Genomic DNA, 27,697 nt, shown 5'->3' with positions numbered 1-27,697 from the left:
ATTTAACCCCAGCCTAATCACAATTTGCAATGACCAATTAACCTTCTAACCAGTCTGTCTTTGGACTGCGGGAGGAAACCGGAGCACCCGGAGGAAACCCATGCAACTTTGCGGGCTGAATGTGCAAACTCCTTTAAGACAATGCTGGATTTGAGCTCTGAACCCTGGAATGCCTCAAGCCATAACAACGTCGAGTTAACTGCTATGCTATTGTGGCACCCACTTCCTGGTCTGCTATTTTAAGCAGCTGTTTTGTACAGAGAAACAAAGTGCTGTTAAATTGTTCCAGAAAAAAATTCTCTCTGGTGCCATCAAATGTCAATATATATGAAAAAAAAAGCTCTGACTGTCTGACCCAGCAGTTAGTTCTCCCCTGAATTATTCCACTAAGTGTAGTTCAGTTTCAGAGTGGCCATGTGTTTGGCCTATTATTCGGGAGACTAGGCCATTGATCTGGAGATGTTTCAGGGTGAGAACCTTCATTAGTACCAGAAAGGAAGAGGGCAGAAGCCGGAATAAGAAGGTAGGAGGAAAGGGTGGAGTACAAGCTGGCAGGGAAAAGGTGACACACACAAAATGCTGGAGGAACTCAGCAGGCCAGGCACCACCTATGGAAAAGAGTACATTCGACGTTTTGGGCCGAGACCCTTCGACAGGACTGGAGAAAGAAAGATGAACAGACAGGGTAAGAGGGTGGGGGAAGAGAAGGAAGAAACACAAGGCGATAGGTGAAACTGGGAGAGGGAGGGGTGAAGTAAAGAGCTGGGAAGTCGATTGGTGAGAGAGATACAGGGCTGGAGAAGGGGGAATTTGATAGGAGAGGACAGAAGGCCATGTAAGAAAGAAAAGTGGGAGGAACACCAGAGGGAGGTAATGGGCAGGTAAGGAGATAAGGTGAAAGAAAGAAAAGGGAACGGGGAATGGTGAAGGGGGAGGCGGCATTACCAGAAGTTCGAGCAATCGATGCTCATGCCGTCAGGTTGGAGGCTATCCAAACGGAAAATAAGGTGTTGCTCCTCCAACCTGAGTGTGGCCTCATCGTGATAGTAGAGGAGTTTGTGGACTGACATGTCAGAATGGGAATGGGAATGGAATTAAAATGGGTGGCCACTGGAAGATCCTGCTTGTTCTGATGGACGTAGGTGCTCAGTCAAGCTGTCTCCCAATCCACATCCAGTCTCACCAATGTACAGGATCACCAGACACAGTAGAAGACCCTGATAGACTCACAGATGAAGTGTCGCCTCACTTGGAAGGACTGTTTGGGGCCCTGAATGGAAGTGAGGGAGGAGGTGTTGGGGCAGGATAAGTGCTAGGAGGGAGATCAGTGGGGAAGGATGAATGGACAAGGGAGTTAGGAACAATCCCTGTGGAAAGCAGAAGGTGGTGGGGGCAGGGTAAGATGTGCTTGGTGGTGGGATCCCATTGGAGGTGGCAAGTTACAGAGAATTATGTGCTGGACGCAGAAGCTGATGGAGTGGTAGGTGAGGACAAGGGGAACCCTATCCTTGTTGGATGGATGGGGTGAGGGCAGATGTGTACAAAATGGAAGAGATGCGGTTGAGGGCTGTGCTGATGGTGGAGGAAAGGAGACCCATTTCTTTGAAGAAGAAGGACATCTCCTTTCATTCTGGAATGAGAAGTCTCATCCTGAGAGCAGATGTGGTGGAGGTGGAGGAATAGAGAGAAGGCGATGGCATTTTTACAAGTAACTGGGTGGGAGGAGGGTACAGGAAGCAGCACAAATCCAGTCGCCGATATAGGGTAGGAAAATTGGGGAGTGACATCAGTGTAGGCTTGGAACGTAGGCTGTTCCATTTTGCCAATAACTGGGCATAACTGGGATCCGTGTGGGTACCCATGGCTACACCTTTTCTTTGAAGGAAGCAGGAGGAGCCAAAGGAGAATTTGTTGAGAGTGCAGTCAAGTTCTGCCAGATGGAGGAAAGTGGTGGTGGAAGGAAACTAGTTGGATCCTGTGTTCAGAGCTTTGAGACCTTCCTGGTGGGGGATGGAGGTGTATATGGACTGGGCATCCATGGTGAAAATCAGATGCTCAGGGCCAAGGAACTTGAAATATTTGAAGTGTCACAGATGTAGGTAGGAAGAGACTGAACCAGGGGGTATAAAACTGAGTCGAGGAGTGCAGATATGAAGTCAGTTGGGCAGGAATAAGCAGAAACGATGGGTTTACCTAGACAGGCAGGTTTGTGGATCTTGGGTAGGAGGTAGAGGCAGGAGTAGCAGGGTGAGGGAACTGAAAGGTGAGACTAGGTGAGAGGGGGAAAGGGCCTCGGCCTGAAATGTTCATTCCCCTCCATGCATGCTTGCTAACATGATGAGTTCTTCCAGCATTTTGTGTCTCCTGTTCCTCTGTCATTCCTGATGCAGCAGGATTGATGATTGAGAGTGAATGTCTAGGAACCTTTTTTCCTCTGACCATCCACTTAAATCTCCCCAGTCCCCATTCTCACCATGAATCCATTGCTAAGGTCCCCTTCCAAGTACCTGCCGCAATATTCAGAAGGGGGCATATACCCTGAACACCCATCACATGCTAATAATGCCAGGAAATTAATTCTACATGATCTCCCCACTCCTAGTTTCAATCTGACATACCCCAATTCTGTACAATTGTTGGCCATTGCTTTCACTGGTTGTCAGTTAGAATGTGTGTAAGAATATTATTAATAAGGTGTGAAGATATTACAGCGTTTTGCAACAAAATTGAATTCATTATGGTAGACAAGTTAACCAATTGGCCTGTTAAGTTTACACAATTCTTTCAACACTAGATGTAAATACCTACAGAAAAGTGAATCCCACAGTGGTGTATGGTAACATCTACATATGCTGATAATAACAAGGAATAGCATAAGCTGTTGTCACCTCATGTCACCGTTTGACTTTTTCCCCACAGAGGCATCCATTCTCAGCTACGACGGCAGCATGTACCTGAAGATAGTCATGCCCTGGGTCATGCACACAGAAGCCGAAGACGTTTCCCTCCGCTTCATGTCCCAGCGAGCTTATGGCTTACTCGTGGCCACGACCTCGAGGGACTCGGCTGACACACTTCGCTTGGAGCTTGACGGAGGGCGAGTGAAGTTGACAGTCAACTTAGGTATTGTATGACACTTGACTGTGTGGCTGTCTAGCCTTTCATTGGTGATGGATCTGTTAACAATTTCTTGAATACAGTAAATACCTAAAATTTGTTTCTTAAAACATTTATATTAAATTGTAAACGAATATTAATTTGAATGTTGTGTAAAATGTGCATGAAGTTATCAATCTGATGTAATTAAGTAATTCCAGACCTGTTAGATATGAAATCCATGTTTAAATGGACCATCTTTTGAGCAAATATCCATGTTTTTGCATCATATCTGTTTGTACTGCCAAGTAAGCCACAGCAAATGTTTGGTCTTAAGAAAAAAAAAGTATCAAAATAATTACTCTGAGGCAGGTGCCTGCCAGTTTAAATCATTCTGATAATCCCGTTATAAATCTCCCTTGTAGAAGTGGAAATGCTGTGGCCTACTTAAGGTCAGTTTAATATAAAAATCTTTTATAAGAATACTTTGCAAAATTTGTGAAGTTTTTCTTTTTTTTTACTCATTTTTGTTTTTGGTTAAGTTTGTGGTTTTAAAAATAAGTTTTAAAATTTAAACTTAATGCTTAACTTTTTTTTAAATCAAAATGCTTCATGAGTCATCAGTCAAAAGATGGCTATCAACCCCTTCAAAGGCCTGAAGCCTGCGGCCCGCTTGGCAAACAGCCCTGAGAACAGAGAGCACAATCAAACCTGCAGCTGGATCGCTTTACCTCTCAGTCACCCAATTCTTTCCCCCTTGCTACTTCCTCATTGTCCCTTATAAATTGGAAAATTTTCTACTTGATGAATACAAGATTGAGCCAATAATCAGCATTGAAATAGTGTATTCTTTTTTAAAATATATTTCTGTGGTTCAAAGCTATTTCAAATCTCCACCATGAACCATTTAGAATTAAGGAACAAGACATTATTTGTTAGAAGTATGTACATGAGTATTTGTAAATCAATGCTTCGAGGACATCGAACAAAGGCAGTAATCTTAAAACAAATTGGGAATTTTAAAATGTGTAATTATTAAACTTTTGAGGGATGCTCCCCTTTAAGAGCATTGATCTATTGATTTTTTAGACTAATTTGTCTGAAATAATAGTGGACAAAAAGACAGATATTGACCCAGATCTTCAAAGGAGAAGAAGTATGCAGCTTCACACCACATTCGCCCTGACACAGCCTCCTTATGTATAGCAAGCCTCGTTTGCTAATTGGTGAGACCTATAATGTAGCAAAGAACATTTGTCACTGCAAATGTCAGACTCTGCCACTGAAACTCACTGTAGTTTTGTCCGTACTGGAGAAGAAGACTAGAGAGCAAAAGGATTGTATGAGAGTGGATTTTAGCTGGCCTGGCCTATTTGAGACTGAGAAAGTGGACTTTAAGATGGTTGAAGGAAAGTATAGGGGAGGGGATGTCAGGTGTTTTTTTTTAAGAGTAGTGGGAGCGTGGAATACTCTGCCAGTGGTGGTGGTAGAGGCAGACATATTAGAGGCACAAGAGACTCTTAGATAGGCACATGGATAAAAGAAAAATGGATCTTAGAATAGGTTAAAAGATCAGCAGAAGACATTGTAGGCCAAAGGGCCTGTACTGTGCTGTGCTGTTCTGTAGACTCTTACAGAGGGCGGTTGTAATCTGAAACACACTCTCTGAGTGGATGAAGGAAGCAGGTACTCCTATGACAATTAGGAAGTATCTGGATGAGCACTTCAATTGCCAAAGTTAAGGAGCAAGTATTAGTAAATGGAGTTTGTATCTATTGGTAAGTGGTGGTCACCGTGGATGTGACTGGTCAATGGACCTTTGTCTTATGCAAATCTATGAATCTTTGCTTGTGGTTCACAAGGCACAGCTGTGAGATCGGACACAGTAGTTCATTTCAATGGTAACTGGTGTGCCATGAGTGGCGGCCATGTTCTGATGCAAAGGCCAGACAACACCAGTAAGCTGGTGAGCTCCATGAGGAGGAATTTCTTTAGTCAAAGGGTGGCGAATCTGTGGAATTCATTGCTACAGGTAGCTGTGGAGACCAAATCATTGGGTATGTGGAGGTTGAGAGGTTCTTGTTTAATCAAGGTGCCAAAGGTTACAGGGAGAAGGCAGGAGAATGGGGTTGAGAGGGATATTAAATCAGCCATGATGGAATGGCGGAGCAGAGTCTGGACCGAATGGCCTAATTGTGTTCCTATTCTATCGGATGCCATGGGACTTGGTAACATTCCTGAGCGAATGCCTGGAGGTGGGAGTGAAGATGCTGGGAAGGGTGAGTTGTGGGCATGCTATGTTGATACCACAAGTGTGGCAACGCGTGCACAATCTTCGTTGGCTGAATTTGGCATAAACGATGCATTTCGCTAGATATTTCCATGTTCAATATGCATGTGACAAAAAAATGCTAATCTTTTATTTTTGTTAGTTGGGTGGGCGTCCTAGGTAGGCACCTATGAATCTTAAATCACATTCCAATTAGGGGTTGTAATTACCACTGTTACAAATGATTTTCTGACCCCCCCCCCCCACTGGAAGATCTGGGCCATTACCGTTTATTACCAAAGTGCAGTTTCGCAATTTGTTGTCTGTTCAAGTATATAAATATTGCTACTTGATGAAAATTTAGTGCAAAAACATGGTGGATTTTTGAAAGACAAAGATTAGTACTGATTCTCTGTGGAAGGGAAGGGAAAGTGAAGTTTAATGCTGACCAGAATCCTATATATTCCAATAGAAATTTTACTGAACTCACTGTTGAGGTAAATTCATGAACATATTCAGTGACTAATTGTTTTCTCTCTCTCTCCAGTGCTGTCACTACCTCTATTTCTGGTCCTGTTGAAGCTTTCCTTCATCATTGTACCTTATTGTTTAGTGATTTTTGCCATCTAGTGGTCACTCTGTAACATAGCGGCTCTCTAAGGTAACCCGGGGTAAGTTGGATGCAGCATCTCAATGCAGCCAATTTAGATGACTGGGCTTAGTTTTCTACCTGGTGCTTTCTACAGAAAAAAAAACAAACCAAAAATGGGAAAAAGTATAGTTTTGTTTAACAAGTATCGTTCCTAGTTGCCTTCAAAACACAAGAACATTGAATTCTCAGCTTGTGTTGCACTAGGCTCAATAAGTGTTCGGCATATGATTCAAAATAAATTTATTATCAAAATACATATATGTCATCATACGCAACCCTGAGATTTATTTCCTTGCAAGCATTCACAGTAGAACAATAAAATACAATAGAACCAATGAAAACTGTACACAGACTGACAAATATGAATTTAATATGACACATATGGATGATAGTGGGATAGTCATTTACAGTAATATTAATCATACAATTCTACAAATCTCAATTGTCTATATATTGCACATGACAGCAGAGTAGTGTTCACTGCTGTATATGGTGGCAACTCGTTTTATCAAGACATTTTGTGCCAGTTTTTGTTTCTTGCAGAATCCCTATCATCAAGTGTATTAAGGTAAAAACAGGATTAGAGATTTCCCAGCAAAGAGGAAAATCAAGTTTTATTAATACTCAAATTGTTTAACATAGTCTGCTCAATAAATATCAGAGATACATATACAAATTATGTCAAAGTTAGACCAATATAACATTTGGACATTTTACAAAATCTATTGAGTCATAACATGCAAGATAGTTCTTGTACTCACTGCTAGACTTAGTGACGAGTATGGTCTTTTGCAGATCCTCGGTGAACTTATAAAATAAAAAAAGCCAAAAGCCTTAATTAATGAATTCAAATAGGTGCAAGAGAACTGATGCTTAGCCCATGATCCTCATAGCCAACCTGATGAATTGAAATAAATGGTCACCCTGTTTCATCAGTAGGTTTAACTGTCAGAAGATGCATATACAATTAAGACAAAGCTAGAGCGACGTAACTAATAAACATTATCAAACCCATTGCGTCAATGAACTATGAGCGCAAATGCTGAGGAATCACTTTAAGTTTTGATCTGTCATCGTGCTCCATGGAATGGAGTAATCAGCAAGATCACAACTTTGACATTCATGTAGAAGGCCTGAGCCTGATGTCACTTAGCAGAAAATGCTGTCACTTTCCAGAAAGTTTCTGCTGAAGGAATTATCACTCTTATTCATGTAATAGCAAAGTCACTGGCCTTTTTAAAATAAAAAAAATCAGTCAAATATCTCAGAATGCCAACAAAACACATTTGATGAGCCATGCCATCCCACTGAGTAAACAGCCGAAGTTCATGCCTCTTCAAATTCATTTCTTTTGAATGAAACAGAAAGGGCTGCAAACAGCACAGTTTGCAGGGAAGTGCTGAATCACAAAAGCCATGTCACAATTTTTCTGTTAAAGTATTTAACCCCAAGCTACTGTCAATTTTATGTGCAAAGACTGTGATGTCAATAATTCTGTTGTCATTATTTTTGCAAGATCGAATCAAAGAGTCATAAGGCAACACAGCATGAAAACAAACCCTTCAGCCCAATTTTTCCATACACAGGTGCCCCGCGAGGCTAGTCCACGTTTGGTCTATAACCCTCTAGACTTTTCCTATTCATGTGCTCATCCAAATATCTTTTAAATGTTATTATTGTATCCACCTTAACTAATTTCTCTGGCAGCTCATTCCAAATACGCACCATAAGACCGTATAGGAGCAGAAGTAGGCCATTCGGCCTATTGAGTCTGCCCCACCATTTAATCATGGGCTGATCCAATTCTTCCAGTTATCCCCACTCCCCTGCCTTCTCCCCATACTCTTTAATGCCCTGGCTAATCAAGAACCTATCCATCTCTGCCTTAATTACACCCAACGACTTGGCTTCCACAGCCGCCCATGGCAACAAATTCCACAGATTTACCACCCTCTGACTAAAGTAATTTCACAACATCTCTGTTCTAAATGGATGTCCTTCAATCCTGAAGGATTAGGAGATCCCCTCTCATTCTCCTGGAAGAGCTGCCAGACCTTCCTCATACAGCAACCCTTTCTTTCCTGGAATCATTCATGTGACTCTTCCCTGAACCATCTCCAATGTTAGTATATCCTTTCTAAAATAAGGAGCCTAATACTGCACACAATACTCAGTATGGTCTCAGGAGTGCCTTATAGAGCCTCAACATCACATCCCTGCTCTTATATTCTATACCTCTAAAAATGAATGCCAACATTGCATTCGCCTTCTTCACCACTGACTCAACCTGGAGATTAACCTTTAGGGTGTCCTGCACAAGGACTCCCAAGTACCGTTGCACCTCTGCATTTTGAAATCTCTCCCCATCTAAATACTAATCTGCACATTTATTTCTTCTACCAAAGTGCATGATCGTGCATTTTCCAACATCATATTTCATTTGCCACTTTCTTGCCCAGTCCCCTAATCTGTCTAAGTGCTTCTGCAGCCTTCCTGTTTCCTCCACACCAATCTTCATATCATCTGCAAACTTGGCAACAAAGTCTTCTATTCCATCATCTAAATCATTGATGTACAGTAGAAAAAGAAGCGGTCCCAACACTGACCTCTGCAGAACACCACTTGTCACTGGCACCCGACCAGAAAAGGATTCTTTTATTCCCTTTTTTCCCTTTAAACCTTTCACCTATCATTCTTAACCTATGATCTTTAGTTCTGGTCTCAACCCAAACTCATTGGAACAAGCTTGCCTGCATTTACCCAATCAATACCCCTCATAATCTTGTATACCTCTATCAAGTGTCCCTTCTTTATTCTACTTTCTAGGGAATAAATTCCTAACCTATTCAACCTTTCCCTAATACTCAAGTCCTGGCAACATTCTTGTAAATGTTCTCCTTAGTCTTTCAATCTTTATTAGCTTGCTCTTTAAGTTTGGTTTAGGAAGTTGTGCCTTCAAGGCGTCTGACTGCAAAAGTAACTTACTTTCTGGAACTTGCATCAGTATTCTTATCACTTACTCCATGGATCAATGCACACGCTGAAGCAGTTAGGGGCACTTTGGGATAGATAATGATAATTGCTTGGCTCATTTAATGAAAGCATGGGAGCAAAGTATCTGAACCATTGATTTTAACTGCAGTCACTCAGAGCGAGATGGTGCTGCAGAACATAATGTCATAAGTGGCCGCATTTTTTACCATAACATCTCTGAGTGATCTGAGTTAAATTATTTTGCAAAAATAATTAGTCTTTTGTACCGCGTTTAAAATTCACTGCAGTGCTTGAAAAAATTTGATTTGAACGTCTTTATTCTCTGCTTGCAAGGCCCCTTTTCCACATTTCCTACCTGGAAAAGTCTTTGTGAGGAGCTTCCAAGGGCGGGCGGGGGGGATTCATCCATGAGACATGAATCTTATTCTCTAGCTGTGAGTTGATATCCATAGAGAGCTAGAACCGTGAACAGACTTCCAATGATGAACTCTGAAATGAACAGGGTCCTTCTAGGAAAGCAATCTCTGCAGTTCATAACTGCCTTTAAAACCTTCAGTGGTTTTTAAGATCACAAAGATTCATATAATAGAATCAGAGCACAGAAAGATACCCTATTGGCTAACCTTGACCATGCCAAGTACTAATTCCATATGAGAATGGTTCCAGGAAAGAAATGGTAAACATATGAGGATTATATTAGGCCTCTTCTTATCCAAGTACTTGATCAAATGTCTTTGAAACACTGTGACTGTATGTGTGTCTTCCACTTCCTCTAGCAGCTTGGCCCAAGTAACCACCAGTCCTTGTATGCAAAACTCACCTCTCAAATCTCCTTTATTTATCTTGCATTGTGCCCTCTAGTTCCAGACTCATTTGTCCTGGCATAACAAATTTGCATCAGGGTCACATGAAGCCACGGAAGCAGGTGGTGGATGGTTGTATGAGCAGCTGATGCATATCACAAGCCCTCATTATGCGATCAATGACACCAGGCAGACAGCCTTTGAAGAGCATTAATAATGGCTGGGGTCACCCGCCTTGTAAAGCCACTGCCCAGAAGAAGGCAATGGCAAATCACTTCTGTAGAAAAATATGCCAAGAACAGTCAGGGTGATGGAAAGACCATGATCACCCATGTCGTACGACGTGGAACATAACGAATGAACAAACACGCAAAGAGAAATCAATAATTTGGATAGCTGCATGTCCCAATTCTTATATTCAGTGTTTCGGGCTATGAAGGAAAGCTTGCTTTCTTCACTGTCCATTTTTAACAAGCCCTGAACTTCCACCATAATGACCCTCTGCTCCTCAGCACTCTTGAGGTCCATACCATTTAGACCATGGAACAGTACAGCACAGTGCAGGCTCTTCATCTCGCAATGTCGTGCCGACCTTTTAACATACTCCAAAACCGGTCTAATCCTTCCCTTCCTCCTATTTTCCCTCATCCAAATTTCCTTCAGCCATTTATTCTATGTCTGACTGGAATTTGTTTTTTCAAAGTGCATTACCTTCATTCATTCATTCATGTGCTGTGTTGTATGATGTGGACAATCATGGTCTTGACCATGACCGTTCTTGGCAAGTTTTTCTGCAGAAGTGGCTTGCCTTTGCCTTCTTCTGAGCAGTGTCTTTATAAAATGGATGACCCCAGCATTTATCAATACTCTTCAGAGATTGTCTGCCTGGCATCAGTGCTCGTATAGCCAGGACAAGTGATGACATTACCTTACGGTAGTCTGAATTCCATCTGCCAGCAGGCCATCAAACTTTCCAGCTGATCTATGTACTGCTGTATCCTTACACAATCATCTTTGCTCTCTACAACTCCACCAATTGTTGTCTCTTCTGCAAACTTAACAATCAGATAACATGTACAGTATATTATACGGCTTACAAACAACAGAGGTCCCAGCCATGATCCCTGTAGTACCCCACTTGTGACTAGCTTCCAATGAGAAAAACGCCCATGCACTGTTACCTTCTACCTTCCGTAATCCAAGCCAGTTTTGGTTTCTGTTTGTCAACAGGCCTCAGATTTCTTAGACCATATGACCATAAGATATAGGACCAGAATAAGGCCATTTGGCCCATCAAAACTGCTCTGCTATTTCATCATCGCTGATCCATTTTCCCTCTCAGCCCCAATCTCCTGCCTTCTCCCCATATCCATTCATACCCTGACTAAACAAGAATCTATAAACCACTGCCTTAAGTATGCCCAATACCTTGTGGCAAAGAACTCCACAGATTCACCACTCTCTGGCTAAAGAAATTCAAATCAAATCACATCACATCAAGTTTAATTGTCATTCAGACCATATATCGATATAGCCGAACGAGACAGAATTCCTTCATGGCCAAAGTGCAAGAACATACATGCGCATTCAAAATAATGAGAAAGGAAATGAAAAAGAACATATTCACGGAAGAAAACACATTTTCTGTCTAAGACCCTGACCAACAAGTCTTGCAAATTGCAGTCCAGCCTGTAATTCCACTGATCCAACACGAGAGGGCAGCACTGACAGGAGTGCTCATCCCAAGCCCGAATGCCATGCTACAACGCAAGCCACAGCTTGAGGCCTAGTCCTCGCTACAAATGAGGCGACACTGCAGCCTTATTGTCTGTCTCACCACCAAACAAGGGAAGAAGGCCTGTGGCAAGCAATGTCGAACAAGGTCTTGCAATCACAAAAGAAACGTCCAAGACAGTCACTCACGGTTTCACTATAAGCTGTCTTCGCGCCAACTCAAAGGCACGAACTCCGGTGCCTCCAAGTAGCAGGCAGCAGCGTAGTCTGCACCCAGGTCATCTCTTCCGAACCCAATCTAGCTCCTCCTGCAGCCCGACATCCTGACTCGTCTCGCCTTCCTCAGCCCGACAGCCCAACACGACTCCCTCTCCCCATGCCTGAATCGATTCTCTCGGTCCATCTGGCCAACTCACTTTCTCTGTACCGCTGACTGGTTCTTACGACACCCCGACCGCCTACTCCGAACAATGAGCAGCTCACTGATGCAACAGATCTGCTGTATGCATAGTTACTGAAGTCGAGAATAGTCTTATAATGTATAAAAACACATTTAGCAAGGAAAAAAAAACCTTTGGTTGCCCCCAAGAGGCTGCTGCATGTATTCGCATCTCTGTTCTAAAAGAATGACCCCTCTATTCTGAGGCTGTGTCCTTTGGTCTTAGACTTTCCCATCATAGGAAACATCCTCTCCTCATCCACTCTGTCAAGGCATTTCAACATTTGATACGCTTCAATGAGGTCTCCCCTCATTTTTCTGAATTCCTGTGGGTAGAGGCCTAGAGCCTCGAATGTTTGTGCCTTATGCCTTAACCTTCAAATTTTAAAGCTTCTCAAAGTAAATTTATTATCAAAGTACCTATATATCACAATTTTCTTACAGTAGATACAAAGAAACACAATAAATCAATAAGAAAACTATTCACAAAGACTGACGAGCAACCAATGTACAATACTATCATACAAGCATAATACAATTATGCTAATGAGCTGCATTCCCACCAGAATCAGCCATGATCCTTATGGAAGAGAAGAACAAATGTGAGGGGCCGAATGTCTATTCCTTCTTGTACTTATCCATGTTTTAGAGTCATAGAATGCTACAGCACAGTAGCCCATCTAGTCCATGCCAACCTGACTTTCAGCTTGTCTCATGTACCTGCACCTGGACCAGAACCCGCCAAGCCCCTCTCATGCACGTGCCTGCCTGAAGTGTTACAATTGAAACTGTTTCTGCCACTTCCACTGGCAGCTCTTCTCGTACTCACATCCACCTTCTGAGTGAAGTAGTTGTCCCTCAGGGTCCTCTTAAATATTTCACCTTTCAGGTTTCAAAGTAAATTTAATTATGTACATGTCTTGTACATATGTACGTAGTACATGTCATGTACATATGCTACCCCGAGATTCATTTTCTTGCAAGCATGCGCAGTAGAACAAAGAAATACAATAGTATCACTGAAAAAAACTACACGTAGAGACTGACAGACAATAATGTGCAAAAAAGGCAAGCTGAGCAAACACTGTACAAGATACACATCATAATAACAATAAATAAATAATATTGAGAATATGAGTTGTAATGTCTGGGTTCTGGGCCAGCATCCCATGTTGAACCTTGTTAAAAGCCTTTTCCCTAGTAGTAGTCTTCAAAACCCTTCTTGAACACATCTCATGAGACCCAATCCATTGATCATACCAGCCAATATTGAGAAAGTAAAAAAAAACACAACCTTGTTGCTTTTGCATCTTTTGCAAGCTGCCTACATAACTGTTCTTCTGATTCTCCGACTACTATAAAGACGAGCTTTACTTCTCACATGTACATTGAAACATGCAGTACAGTGAAATGCACCATATGCATCAACGATCAAAACAGTTCCAAAATGTGCAGGGGGCAGGCAGCTTGCGAGTTTTGCCCACAATTTACTAATATATATCTTTGGAATGTGGGAAGAAATTGGAGTGTAAGGAGGAAATCCACAAGGCCATGAGGAGATAGTGCTAACTCCCTACAGACATCAGTGGGAATTGAACCCAGGTCGCTGGCACTATAAAGCAATACACTAGCTATGCTACTGTGTTGCCGCTTGAAAGAGATTATTATATATGATAATCCCATCAATGTGATTTTGCTTATTACTTAGTTTTATCTATATGGAACCTCCTTGGCTGAAACCTTCAGTATATCCTCCTTTAGTACCGTCACAATACTGTTCAGCATTGCCACACGCCCCCTCTGCCTGAGGACTGCCCTCCATCTCAGCTGAACCTACGATAGCCCCATCATTCCTGCCCTTCCCACAGCCACTTTGCCATAATTGTAATAAAATCATAATACCATGTGACAGTGAGCTCTTATTGCTGGACTGCAAAGTGCCTTGAGGAAGGATAATTTCTGTTTTATATTATATCTATTATAAGGCCATGTATTTGGTTTGGATTAGTCACAACTTTAACGACTGGCAGTACAGCTTTGAAAGACCAAATGACCTATTTCTATTTTTAGTAACAGGCACACAAAATGCAAGAACAGAGGCCCCAACCTGGGGTGAATGGAGTTAGTGGCAGATAAAATGTTGGGAACCTCTGTGCTGGAGGAACTCAGCAGGTCAGGCAGCATCTATGGAGAGGAGTAAAGAGCCAACATGTCAGGCTGAGATCCTTCATTATGCCAGGATGGGAAGCCAGAGTAAGAAATTGGGAGAAAGGGAAGGAGTACAAGCTGGCAGGTGATTGGTGAGACCAGGTAAGGGGGAAGGAGGATGAAGTGAGAGCTGAGAGGTGATAGGTGGTGCTGTTGCGTGAATGAAATCAGCAGAGAGAATTACAGGTAGATACAAAGCAGCTTCTTTATTCAACAAAACAAGGCGCAGCAGGCATCACATGGAGACGCCTTTGGTGGAAAGGTCTACTGGCCCAATGAGAGGCTCGATATTTGTTTGCTAAACACAAAAGGCAATTCCATATTTACAAGGTATAGACAATGCTTTCTTTTGAAGCTACATAACAAACTTCACACCTTCTGATTCGCATCCATCCCACAGACACCAGTCTCGTATGTGGACTGGGATTCACAGCTTTTAGGAATGCATTGTTCCGAATTAAATCCACAATACATTTTCAAGGAACAGAAGACTGGGAGCCAAAGCCATTTGCTAAATGTAAATAACCTAAACCCAAAAATCACTCTAACGGGTGGGAGAGGTAAACGGCTGAACAGGAAGGAATCTGATAGAAGAGGAGAGTGGACAATGGGAGAAAGGGAAGGAGAAGGGGCATCAGAGGAAGGTGATGGGCAGGTGAGGAGAAGGTAAGGGGTAAGAGGGTAGCCAGAATGGGGAATGGAAAAGAGAGATTGGGGGAGGTTAATTATTATTCCTATCTCTATTAGTATTTCATTGTTTCTGTTCTACTGTGTTGCTGTTTATGATAATTAGATGCAAATTTTATTCGTAGCACCACTGACCCCTGAATTATTGATTCCTGATAGGAATGACCCCCTGAGATTTTATTAATATTAAATGAAGCATCTCCCAATTGATGCCCTGTCTGGAATCAGGCATAAATATTCGTTCTTTGTTCTTTCCTGATCCAGCAGTAAGAGGTATTTGCAAACAGAGGAAGCACTATGTATATGTTAAAAGTTATTTTTTTAAAAACAGCTATTTTATTGGAAAACTCATTAATCACTTAATAAAATACAGAAGGAAAGAAGAATACCAATAAACCAACCTGATAAAATGCCGCACAGAACCCCAGGTGTCTGATACATGCTTCTACAATCATCTCTCGCTCTCTCATGTCAGTCTCTCTTAGCACTGCTTGCAACCCCAGCCTAAGATTCCTCACTTGCTCAAATGAGTAGCCCCTTTTTGTTAATGCCTTTCAGAACCTCATTCCTACAAATCTTCCATTCAGTTGTGTTACCAGTCTGTATCTTCTTATCCCTTGTAACCTCTGCCAGGCACCTAACATAAAAGCAGAGACAGCTGAAGCACATGCTTTCCACCATTATCTCGCCTCAGAGCTGTGTACTTCTGCAAGTTCTCAAAACATTAGACACAAGTAGGGTCGGCGCTGAAAACATACCACCATTATAACACGGGCAACAAGGGTTCAATTCCCACCGCTGCCTGTAAAGAGTTTGTATGTTCTCCCTATGACCATGTGGGTTTGCTCCAGGTGCTCTGGTTTCCTCCCAAAGACCTAAAGGCTAGTAAGGTAATTGGCTATAAAACATTACCACATTACAAACTGACACCATGTTGTCTTACAACCACCACTTTGATATGTTTCAAAGAGAAATCAAGTATGACTTCTGGATATTTTAATTTTCTCCCCACAAGGTGACTGGGCAGAAAATAGTGATCAAGTGTTGTTGAGTCAGTTACCAGTATAGATCAATGTCACATTCATTCGCAAATCACTCAAAATACATACCCATAAGTGTCCTGTTTCACTTCCCTGTTCACATTATTTGAAAATGTTCTTTAAGTGTACGTAAAAATGTTTTCTATATTGCTAATATCTTGCTCAGATTTAGTCCAGAGTACATCAGCAAAATGGATGCTTTAAAGATGAAAAGTTGGAACTGCAAACACTGAAGACATTCACTTCTCATCAAAGAGTCCATACCATCTCTTGTTCCATCCAACTAACACATTAATTTTCAGAACTGCTCTCTAAGCTGGCCATTTTTGACTTGAAATTAAGATACAGTTGGTTATCCGTGATGTTTTTTCAGGATAGGGACAATACAATGATGAAGGAAACCCATTATTCCCCAAAAAGGTATCGCGGCCTCTGTATGGTGATTGTGCCGAATGGTCCGTGGCTGTTTGCACCCACTTTTCTGTTGCGGTTGACGACACATGACAAACCTGGCCATGTGAAACTGAACCCAGATTGTTGACTCTCTCCCGTACTGTTGCTCAAGAATTTCTCTGCACATATCTGGTTTTCTTGGGGCTTGACTGATCTCAAATTTTATTTTGTAAAGCACAGCAAGACAATATTGTCAATCTGTAATGTCTAAAATGAGAGAAGTATTGGCTCCCTCCTTTAATTGGATGAATAATTGCAACAAATTAAACCTGTGATATGAAAAAAAATCTTTTTACAATGACCAAACTGAGCTGAGGCCATCTGATAAATAAGGATGATGCTTCATAATTGGTGACTATAATTTTATACCTGTACATTTTTTAATAAAAAATGTCTTTGTTTATTGGTCCTGATTTCACTATGTGAAAAGTATCAGCAAAATTTGTACTATCCTCAACAGATTCATATTTTTCTGCTTTAATCCCTTGTACTTTTTACTGAAGTTCTTGAGAAACCTGATAGATACCCAGAGATCACTGATCCTACCAATGTGCACCGCTCACCCATCTTCTTGCCAAATACTGTTGTCCGTCTCTTCTCAGTGTATTTGATAGACTAGTTGGTCATGAGCGTGTGCAGTAGTTGGGCCAGTCTATCTTTGGGACATGCAATTGGAACAGTCCCCCCACTGGATCTTGGCTGAGTTTTCACATGGCTAGTTGTTTGCAAGTGGCCATTTTATGAAAAAAAAAGAGGTGGTGGTGGGAGAGTGAGGGTGAGAGAAGAGTTTGGGGGTAAAGATATGTTGACACCTATTCTAAAATTAACATAGGCTTCTGCTTCTGCAGTGGTTTTTGAAAGTGAGTATAAGGTAATGTGAAAAAAATGTGTAAGACTATTGTTGTATGAGAATAACCAGTTTACGTTTGGGTCTCATTTTTGTAAAGATACTTGCATATGTGAAGTGAAGTGTAAAGTAAAATGGCCACCTTCTTGCGTGTGTCTGTCCCCGGAAGGGTGGACTTATTGTTATTGGATGTCTGCAGCTGTTACCTTGAAGGATGCGATTTCATCTTTCATTTATTCTTCCCCGTCTAGACTGTATCAGGATTAACTGTAACTCCAGTAAGTTATTGTTCAAGTTTCATTTTGTTCTTAATGCTTTTATCATGTTTAAAAGAATTTAATATGTATGTTGTTATGTCTTTAGAAACACTGGGGAAAACTGGCAAGGTTGACTTTCTGAAAATGCATAAAGTTAATTTAAAATAATCCACAGTCAAATCACATTTAACAAATACCAATTAAAATGTGTAAAATTTTATTTTATCTATCACCTTGATACAGAACAGTAATTTAATTCTAAATATTCTTTGTGAATATGGGAGTTAATTAGGGTTACCTGATGCTAATCAAGCTATTCTTAAATCTCAAATTATTGCCAAGTGTTTTGTCAGCAGCAGGGTACGGTTTAATGGTATTTGACTGTTCTAGTAACTGCCTGCATGTTTTCAATGGTCAGGGGAGTCATGTGATTAAAATGCTTCTATAGTCACAAAGGAAATAAGGGGAAAATCCTTCAACGAGCAAATATGGGGCTATTTTATTGGAGGTTCGAGAGGTTTGTAGTGTAGATTTACCCATGTCTAGATGACTCAGTGAGAAACAAACAGTCAGAAATTTTACATTTTCTCAGTGTCTCCAAGGTCACTTACTGTATTGTATTCAATGATGTCTTTGCAACTAGGAGAAACCTAACAAGACTGTTAGTCAGAAATAAAGATGAGTCCACAGTCTGTGTGCATTGTGTGAGGTGTTAAGTGTTTATATTAGCCAGTCTGTTCTTATTTACCGTTACATGGCAAGCATAAATAATCCAGGTAGGCAGCAACTGCTTATTTTCCAACAGAGTAGCTTGTACATAGTCAAATGTCCTTTTCACTATCTAGACTGTAAGGTAAGTATTCTGCTGCTGGATCTTCAGAGAAAATTACTGTTCTTAAGTTGCTGTTCTGTTTATATTTGTGTCAGGCTTTTTCGTTATTAGAGCTCCAAGTTGGCTTTTTGTGCTGAACATTCAGATTCACTTCATTAGATCATAAATATTCCATTCCTAAACAAATCACTGCATCTCAAACTACAAAGAAATTACTAACTATTCTTTAATAATATCGGTAGTCCTTTCTGTTTATTTACACACTAGATATGAATATCATGGATAATTTATTGTCTCAGTATGGAAGAAGCAATTAAGAATCTACCACATTGCAGGGTCTGGGGTCATATATGGAACATATTCTAAAGGGGAACATTGAATCAGTTGGGTTTTTACAGCAATCAATTAATTTCAGTTACCATCAATGAGACCAGCTTTTTTAAAAAATAAAATTCCAGATCTTAAAAAATCCCAGCTGCCATTGTGGATTTCAATCCCACTTCTTTGAATCAGTAGACCACAACACTAGCTTCTAGTCAAGCTGCTTAACTGCTACAGTGATAATTTATTCTTTATAAATCCAGGGAGGGAGAGAGAAAACCAGAAATGCAAGAGATTCTGCAGATGCTGGAAATCCAGAGCAACACAAACAAAATGCTGGAGGAACTCAGCAGGTCAGGCAGCATCTGTGGAAATGAATAAACAGTCGATGTTTCAGACTGAGATCCTTCATCTGTCTTGATGAAGGGATTCGGCCTGAAACGATGGCTGTTTATTTTCCTCCATAGATGCTGCCTGACCTGCTGAGGAAACCTGGAGATGTAGACCAGTCAGTCAGTGGTAGGAAGAATGCTAGAATCTAACATTTGAGAAGTGAGAACAAAACATTGAGGAATAAAACAAGGACTGGACAGGGTCGATACGAATTGAGGGAAATTGAGTTGAGTTTATCAGACTTGTTTGCCTTCATCTATTCTGATAGTTGCAACTATTTGGACTTTCAATAAAATGCCACATGACTATTAAACATAATTAGAGCACACTGTATAAGGGATATAGCTCTCTACTCACTGGATTTTAGAAGAATGAGGGGGTGATTTCATTGAAACCTGTCGAATATTAAAAGGCTGAGATAGAGTGGATGTGAAAAGGATATTTCCAGTAGTGTGAGAGTCTAGGACTAGAGGGCACAGTCACAGAATACAAGGATGTTCCTTTAGAACAGAGATGATGAGGAAATTCCTAATGACACGAGGATCAAATTTAATGGGTCCAAAGTTTGCTGATGATTCAAAGTGTGCTGGTGTGTCTCAGTGGGGCTTGAGCAGGAGACCAGGTGCACCATATAGATAGATTCAGTGAAAGTGCAAGGACATGACAGCTTGAATATAACCTGGAAAATTGGATGGTGTGAGATCGGCCATTTTGGTAGGAGTGAAAATGAAAGCAGAGGCTTTTTTAAACTAATTTGTGCACAGGTTTCCAACGATAGTTGATTTCTGGGATGCTGGGATTGTCTTATGATAATAAATTAATCAAATTAGGCCTCTATTTTCAGTGTAGAAGTAAGAGGGCCAATTTAATTAAAACAATCAAAAGACTTGTGCAGCTGATGTGGGAATAACGTTTCCTGGCTGCAGTGCTTAGAACCAGGAGCAGCAATCTCAAAATATTAGATCAGCAATTTAGTGGAGAAGTAAGAGATTTTTTCATTCAAGGGCAGAAAATTCTCTTTTTGCACTATTTATTTATTTTTCTAACGTATATGAATTTTTATTTCTTGCAATGCTGTGGCAAAACTTATGTCAGTGATAATCAACCAGATTCTGATTCTGAAGTTTTCTGCCTGACGATGCTGTGGAGGCTCAGTCACTGAGGGTATTCAGGGCACAGCCCCATGGATTTTAGATAGCTGCTCCAGGGTTCGGATATGAGGACTCAGTTTTGGTTCGGAATCCTGTTATTCATGTCAATTATTTGCACAATTTTGTATTTTTTCCTTCCACTTATGCATCGAGTGTCGGTCTTTTACCTTTAATCTTTTTTTGCTTTAAATGGCTTCTTTGCTTTGCTTTGTGGCTACCTGTGAGCAAGAAAATCTCAAGGTTGTACATTCTTTGATAATAAACATGCTTGAATCTTGAGTGTTAGTGTGGATTATATTTCAACTAAGCTATCAGTGGGATCACACTTGGAGTATTGAGTGCAGTTCAATTTTTTCCAGAGAAATGTTTACAGAAAAAAATGACAAAGATGTTACTGGGACTTAAGAGATTGAGTCCATAGGGCCATAAGATATAGGAGCAGAAGTAGGCCATTCAGCCCATCGAGTCTGCTCCGCCATTCATTCATGGGCTGATCCAATTCTTCCAGTCATCCCCACTCCTCTGCCTTCACCTCATACCCTTTGATGCCCTGGTTAATCAAGAACCTATCTAATTCTGCTTTGAATACACCCAATCACTTGGCCTCCACAGCCGCTCGTGGCAACAAATTCCATAGATTTACCACCCTCTGAATAAAGTAATTTCTCCGCAACTCTGTTCTAAATGGATGTCCTTCATTTATGAGTCATGAGGAAGGGCAAGATGGACCGGGACTTCTTTATACCCCCTGAAACACAAGAGAGGTGACCCATAGGGGTATTTAAAATCATGAGCATAGATTCTCAATCGGTGTGTATAACGTCATGTAGGTAGTGTGGATAGACACTGATTGGTTCCAAAGGTGAAGAGGCTTATACAAGAGGGCATAATTTTGAGGTGATTGGAGGAAAATACAGGGGAGATGTCTGAAATAGTTTTTTTTTACACAGAGTGGTAAGCATGTGGAAACTCCTGCCTGGGGCAGTGGTAGAGGCAGGAACATTAGGGACATTTAAGAGTCTTTTAGATAGGCATATGGATGATTAAAAATGGAGGACAATGTGGGAGGGAAGGGATAGATTAATTTTGGAATAGGTTAAAAGATCGGCACAACATTGTGGCCGAAGGGTCTGTACTTTGCTGTTCCATGTTCCGTTGCGGAGCATAGATAAGGTGAATAGTCACAGTCTTTTCCCCAAAGTGGGGGGGGGGGAGGTGAGTCTAAAGCTAAAGGGCATAGGTTTACGGTGAGAGGGGAAAGATAAAAAATAAGTAACCTGAGAGGACATTTTGAAGTGACCAGCAGGTGGTGAGTATATGGAATGAGATGCCAGAGGAAGTGGTAGAGATGGAAAAATTACAACTTTAAAATGCATTTACACAGACACATGAATAGGAAAAGTTTAGATGGATATGGGCCTAACGCAGGTAAATACGACTAGTTCAAGCGGACAAGATGGTTGGCATGGATGGATTGACCAAAAATCTGTTCTCTTGTCCTATAACTCTATAGCCATATATTAAGGGGATTGTGAGATATACTGTTCATACAGAATAGTGGTAATCAAGAAGGAGATCAGCCTTGGTGAATGACTGGGAAAATGTGAATTACAGTCAGCTGCATCTTTGATTCTTAATTTGCAGTGCCTATAAAAAGTATTCACTCCCCTTGGAAGTTTTCATGTTTTATTGTTTTACAACATTGAATCACAGTGGATTTAATTTGGCTTCTTGACACTGATCAATAGAAAAAGACTCTCTTCTGTCAAAGTGAAAACAGGTCTCTACAAAGTGATCAAAATTAATTACAAATATAAAACACAAAATAATTGATGGCATAAGTATTCACCCCCTTTAATATGACACACCAAATCATCACTGATGCAGCCATTTGGTTTCAGAGGTCACATAATTAGTTAAACAGAGATCACCTGTGTGCAGTCAAGGTGATAGTTGTAAAAATACACCTGTGGCTGGAAGCTCCGGCTGCTGGTGAGTCAGTATCCAAGCAAAAGCTACACTGTGATGACAAAAGTATACTCCAAGCAACTCCATGAAAAGTTTATTGAAAAGCACAAGTCAGGAGATGGATGTAAGAAAATTTCCAAGTCACTAAATATCCCTTGGAGTACAGTTAGTCAACCATCAAGGAATGGAAATAATATGACTTAGCTGTAAATCTGCCTAGAGCAGGCCATCTGCAAAAACTGAGTGACCATGTAAGAAGTGGACTAGTGAGGGAGGCCACCAAGAGACCTATGACAACTCTGGAGGAGTAACAAGCTTCAGTAGCTGAGATGAGAGAGAATGTGCATACAACAACTGTTGCCCAAGTGCTTCACCAGTTGCAGCTTTATGGGAGAGAGGCAAAGAGAAAGCCACTGTTGGCAAAGAAATCTCACATGAACTCTCATCTAGGGTTTTCCAGAGGCATGTGGTAGATTCTAAAGTCAGCTGGAAGAAGGGTCTATGGTCTGATGAAACCATAATGGAGCTTTTTGGCATCAAACTAAATGCTGTGTTTGGTATAAGGCAAACACTGCCCATCATCAAAAACTCACCATCCCTACCATGAAGCATGGTGGTGACTGCATCATGCTGTGGGGATGCTTCATTGCAGCAGGCCCTGGAAGGCTTGTGAAGGTAGAGGGTAAAATTAATGCAGCAAAATACAGGGAAATCCTGGAGGAAAACCGGATCCAGTTTGCAAGAGAACTGCGACTTGGGAGATTTGTTTGCCAGCAAGACGATGACCCCAAGCGCAAAGCCAAAGCTACAAAAGATTGGCTTAAAAACAACTAAGTTAATGTCCTAGAGTGGCCAAGTCAAAATCCAGACTTCAATCCAATTGAGAATTCGTAGCTGGACTTGAAAAGGGCTGTTCACTCACAATACCCATGCAATCTGGCAGAACTTGAACAGTTTTGCAAAGAAGAATGGGGAAAAATTGCAGTGTCCAGATGTGCAAATCTGATGGAGACCTATCCACACAGCTGTAATTGCTGCGAAAGATGCTTCTACTAAATACTAACTTGAAGTGGTGAGTAATTATGCAATTCATTATTTTGTGTTTAATAATCGTAATAAATTCAGACCAATTTGTTTTCACTTTGACAGGAAAGAGTCTTTTTCTGTTGATCAGTGTCAAAAAAGCCAAATTAAATCCATTGTGATCCACAGTTGTAAAACAATAAAACATGAGAATTTCCAAGGGGAGAGAATGCTTTTTACAAGCACTGTATATTGGCTAAGTGTTATTATTTTAGTTTGGCCATAAGATATAGTAGCAGAATTAGGCAATTTGGCCCATCATGCCTGCTCTGCCATTTCATCATGGCTGGGTTTGTTTAGGATAACGGGAAAGTTGGGGAATGTGGTAGAGTTCTTCTGGTTGTGAATAAAAATGCGTGCAGTAATTGCCCAACAGTTATGTTTGCTTTTCATGTTCATTCTGTTGATGTCAGAGGAAATGATTCAGAGGAGATTATGACTAACCTATCTCTTAGATAGGCACATGGAAGGTTGCATGGGAGGGAAGGGTTAGACTGATGCAGTAGATTTAAAGGTTGGTACAACATAGAGGGCCAAAGGGTCTGTACGGTGCTGTAGTGTTTTATGTTCTAACAGCTTTCTTCATGACCAAAGAAAAGTTCCTCTGCCCATAGCTGCAGGGCATAAAAGGAAATCCCTAGCGTTCCCAGAAGGATTTCAGTCACTGATTCCTACAATGCAAATAGATTTGCATTCAGTGACACCTCTTGTATTCTGCGGCCATTTCTTTGCCATCTATTGATCATCAGCTATTCAAGTACTTGAGGAACCCATAACCTTGGCAATTGGAACAAATAGGTGGCTGTGATCTACTTTAAAAGTGATTGATTTTGAAGCAGTCCAGCTTTGATCTTGGATCTGCTAGCTAGTTCACAGAACAAATGGAAATTAATACAATTAGTTCCTTGGAGGGAAGTAATGTTTGAATGCTTCTGATGGCTGTTTTATTGAAACTAGAGGCCCTTAAAACCTCCTAGATATCAGTTCCCTTTGGTAATATAACCATTTATAGCAAATAATAATTCACATAAAGGACCTTCAATATTTTTGAAATATTGTGCAAAAAATCATGAACATCACCAAGTCCTTCATTGTAATTTTTGAATTTATCAAGTTGCTAGACTTCAGACAGACAATTATTTAGATGGTGTGTTTAACTCTTTTATGAAGCTTTGGCATGAAGTTTGCAGTCATCAGACATACAAGATGAATTGCTACCTTCTTCCTCAGGCCTTTAAGATTGACGATAACTTAGATTTTGGTTTTGTTAACAGTACGAGCCATTGATTTGACTGGATGCCAGAGAGAACAAGGTATCTATCTTTAGGATAACTGGAGCTCAAAGAAATGCATCTGGATATAGATGAAGTTAGCAGAGTGTGGGGACATTTAGAACAAGTTTCCTCCTCAGCTGTGCAGATATCTGTTTTCATTTAAAATAGATAAGACACGTTGGTATGGTTGGTATTTCTTGGTTATTCAGCTAAACCTTTACACTGGCAGTAAGCTGCCATCTTAAACTGTTGTGGTAAAACAGTGCCTTATTCCATATGTGTAAGGTAGATTTCTTCTTCTCTGATCTCCTTTTTCTCCTTTAATGTTCACATGCTCCATTTTACCTAATTACAATTTGCTGTAGTTTGAACTAATACCTCTCAGAACAGAGGAGCGTCCTTTTAGAATGGAGATGGGGAGGAATTTCTTTCGTCAGAGAGTGGTGAATCTATGGAATTCGTTGCCACAAGCAGCTGTGGAGACCAAGTCTTTGTGTATATTTAAGACAGAGGTTGATAAATTCTTGATTGGTCAGGGTGTGAGGGGATCAGGGGAGGAGGCAGGAGATGGGGCTGAGGGGAAAAATTGGATCAGCCATGATGAAATGGCAGAGCAGACATAATGGGCCAATGGCCTAATTCTGCTCCTATATCTTGTGGTCTTAATGCCACCCAAGATCAGCACTGGAAAAAACTTCATGTGACGTTCTCTTACTCTATGAATCATTTAAGCAGTGCAACTTACTCCATCAAACAATTTCCCATTCAGAGCTGTATCAAAAATGTGCTTTCTCCTTGCTGCAGGGTCAAAAATGTATCATTCTGTTCCCTCTGCTCCTTGCAAATTGTCAGAAGCATTCAACATAGAAACGAATCATTTGGGCAATTGTTATGTATTTCATTTGTTGGGGTCTGGGCATTTCTGGTAAGGCCAGCAATTAATTCCTGTCCCTGACCAACCCTTGATGGTGCTAAGTGAGCAACCGGCTGAAACTATGAATTCAGAACAAATGGAGAAAGCATTTAAGAGTCAACACTTAGAGTAGCACTGGTATCAGATACAAGCTAGATTGGATAAAGAGGGCAGATTTTCTCTCTTGAAGAACATTAATAACTAGATGAGTTTTTTAATGACAGTTTGATATTTTCTTGTGGTCATCATTCCCAAGCCTAATAGCTCGAATTGTAAATTCCAAGTTACTCGCAAGATTTAAATTTCATATTTGCTTCCACCACTTCCCCTGGCAGCCTGTTCCAGGCACCTTTCAGAGAGGAGGTACAGGAGCCTGAGGATGCACACTCAACGTTTTAGGAACAGCTTCTTCCCCTTCACCATCAAATTTCTTGGGGGTCCATGAACACTAAATCACTATTTTGCTCTTTGTGCTGTAATTTATATGGTTTGTGTATTGCACTGTAACTCTGCTACAAAACAAATTTTATCATATTTTTCAAAGATCATAAACCTGATTCTGATTTTGAATTTTGATTCTTTTCACTCTGTGTTTATATAAAGATAAAGCCGTGTTAATCTCCTTTTCCCTCTAGTATTTCACATTTCCATTCTTGGGGGGGGTGGGGTGGAGGGAGGGGAAGGTTCTGACTATCTACCTTACCTGCATCTTTCACAATTTGATATGCTTTCTATCAATTCACCTCTTGGGCTCCAGCACCACAGAGGAAACAATCTAAATTTGTCCAGCCTCTCCTTATACAGTCGCTAAAGCTCCCTAATCCAGTCAAAATCCTAATGAATAGCTTCTGCGCCCTCACCGCAAGCTTCATAACTTTCCTAAAATGCAGCAACCAGAATTGCATGCTGTGCTTCAAATGTGGCCTAACAAGTGCAAGCAATGAATTGACTTTTAAAACTCGGTGCCCCAACTGTGGAGGGCAAGATACCACAGGCTGTCTTTTATCATCCTGTCCACTTGTGTTACTAATTTCAGGGAGCTATGGACGTCTAGCTCATGTTCCCTATGTATGCCAGTGTTTCTAAGGGTCCTGCCATTGTTGGAAACCACTGTTTTTTTTAAATAGTACTTTTTATAAGATCTGTACTTTTCAACAAACTCACGTATTTTTCACAGTATGTAGTGGTTCACCCCCACTTACTGGCAGAAAGTGGTATAGCAGTTAAACTAATGATTTATCACTGGCTAAGTATGAGCACATTACCCACATGATATAATTGTTTTAATTATGTAGCTTGTTAATTAGTTTATTCTCTCTCAGATAGTTCCCTTATCTATAAAGGTGAGGAACTATCTTTATTCCTTTACCTTTGCATTCATACACCTCTTAGTACCATTTCTCAGCTCCTTATTCAGTTTGCTTGATGTGTGTTTGTTCTCCAAAATAAACTGAAATACTGGAATTCAGAGTGCTCTTTATTCCTGACTCCAGGAAGAACCCCTAAGGAACAGAAAATAAACAGAGATTCAACAACCATAGCGTAGAAGCATCTTCCAAACTTGTGTTCTTTCCATATAAAGCAGAAACAAAGCCATAATTGAACTCGGTCTTTCAAAAAAAAACCTTAAATCAATGGAAGTGATCTTAGACCAAATTCACGGTGTGCATCATATGAATTGAAACACATAATCCAGTAGAACAAAGTCCAATTTATACACAACTAATATGTGTAGTTTTCAAAAACTGAAACATTCTGTACATTGGCTATGTTAGAAAGATCTTCACTAGTAGCAGACAGTGATGAAAGCCATCAAAGCTTACAGTTGTATCTGGACCAGCTGGAAAATTGGACTGAGAAGTGCCAGATGGAGCTGAATGCAAAGTGTAAGATGTTGCATTTGAAGAGGCCAGGGTAGGATTTACAAGTGCTGAATGGTAGGCTACAGTGGTATGCAGCAAAACAAAGGAACCTGAGAATACAGGTTCTTGAAAGTCACATCACAGTTAGATTGGGCCATAAAAGTGCCTTTGGCCCATTGTCTTTCACTAATCAGGGCACTGAGTACAGGAGTTGCGATGCTATGTTAAAGTTGTATAAGACATTGAAGTGGCCAAATCTAGAGTATCATATCAGTTCTAGTCACCTACCTACAGGAAGGTGTCAATAAGTTGGAAATAGTACATACAAAATTTACGTTGATGTTGCTGGGATTTGACGACTTGAGTTACAGGAAAAAGTTGAATAGGTTAGGATTTTATTTTCTGGAGTGTGGGAGAATGA

At 40.7% G+C, this 27,697-nt stretch overlaps 1 protein-coding gene across 6 annotated transcripts in view; it reads left to right on the top strand.

Moving 5' to 3' along the window:
• nrxn3a (neurexin 3a) overlaps positions 1-27,697 on the top strand; it is a 2,269,325-nt gene that overhangs the window by 830,541 nt on the left and 1,411,087 nt on the right. For 4 of the 6 annotated variants that reach the window (XM_072273216.1, XM_072273229.1, XM_072273225.1 and 1 more), the window contains 2 exons: positions 2,920-3,123; positions 17,474-17,500. In XM_072273216.1, coding sequence (XP_072129317.1) covers positions 2,920-3,123; positions 17,474-17,500 — 231 coding nt within the window. The remainder of the gene's footprint in view (positions 1-2,919; positions 3,124-17,473; positions 17,501-27,697) is intronic. The other 2 variants (XM_072273232.1, XM_072273230.1) reach the window with 1 other exon arrangement.

The sequence above is a fragment of the Mobula birostris genome, chromosome 1, assembly GCF_030028105.1.
Source record: "Mobula birostris isolate sMobBir1 chromosome 1, sMobBir1.hap1, whole genome shotgun sequence".
In the NCBI taxonomy this organism is placed as follows: Eukaryota; Metazoa; Chordata; class Chondrichthyes; order Myliobatiformes; family Myliobatidae; genus Mobula; species Mobula birostris.
Note: the sequence above shows the minus strand (reverse complement) of the source record. Positions and strands in the feature narration are given on the sequence as shown.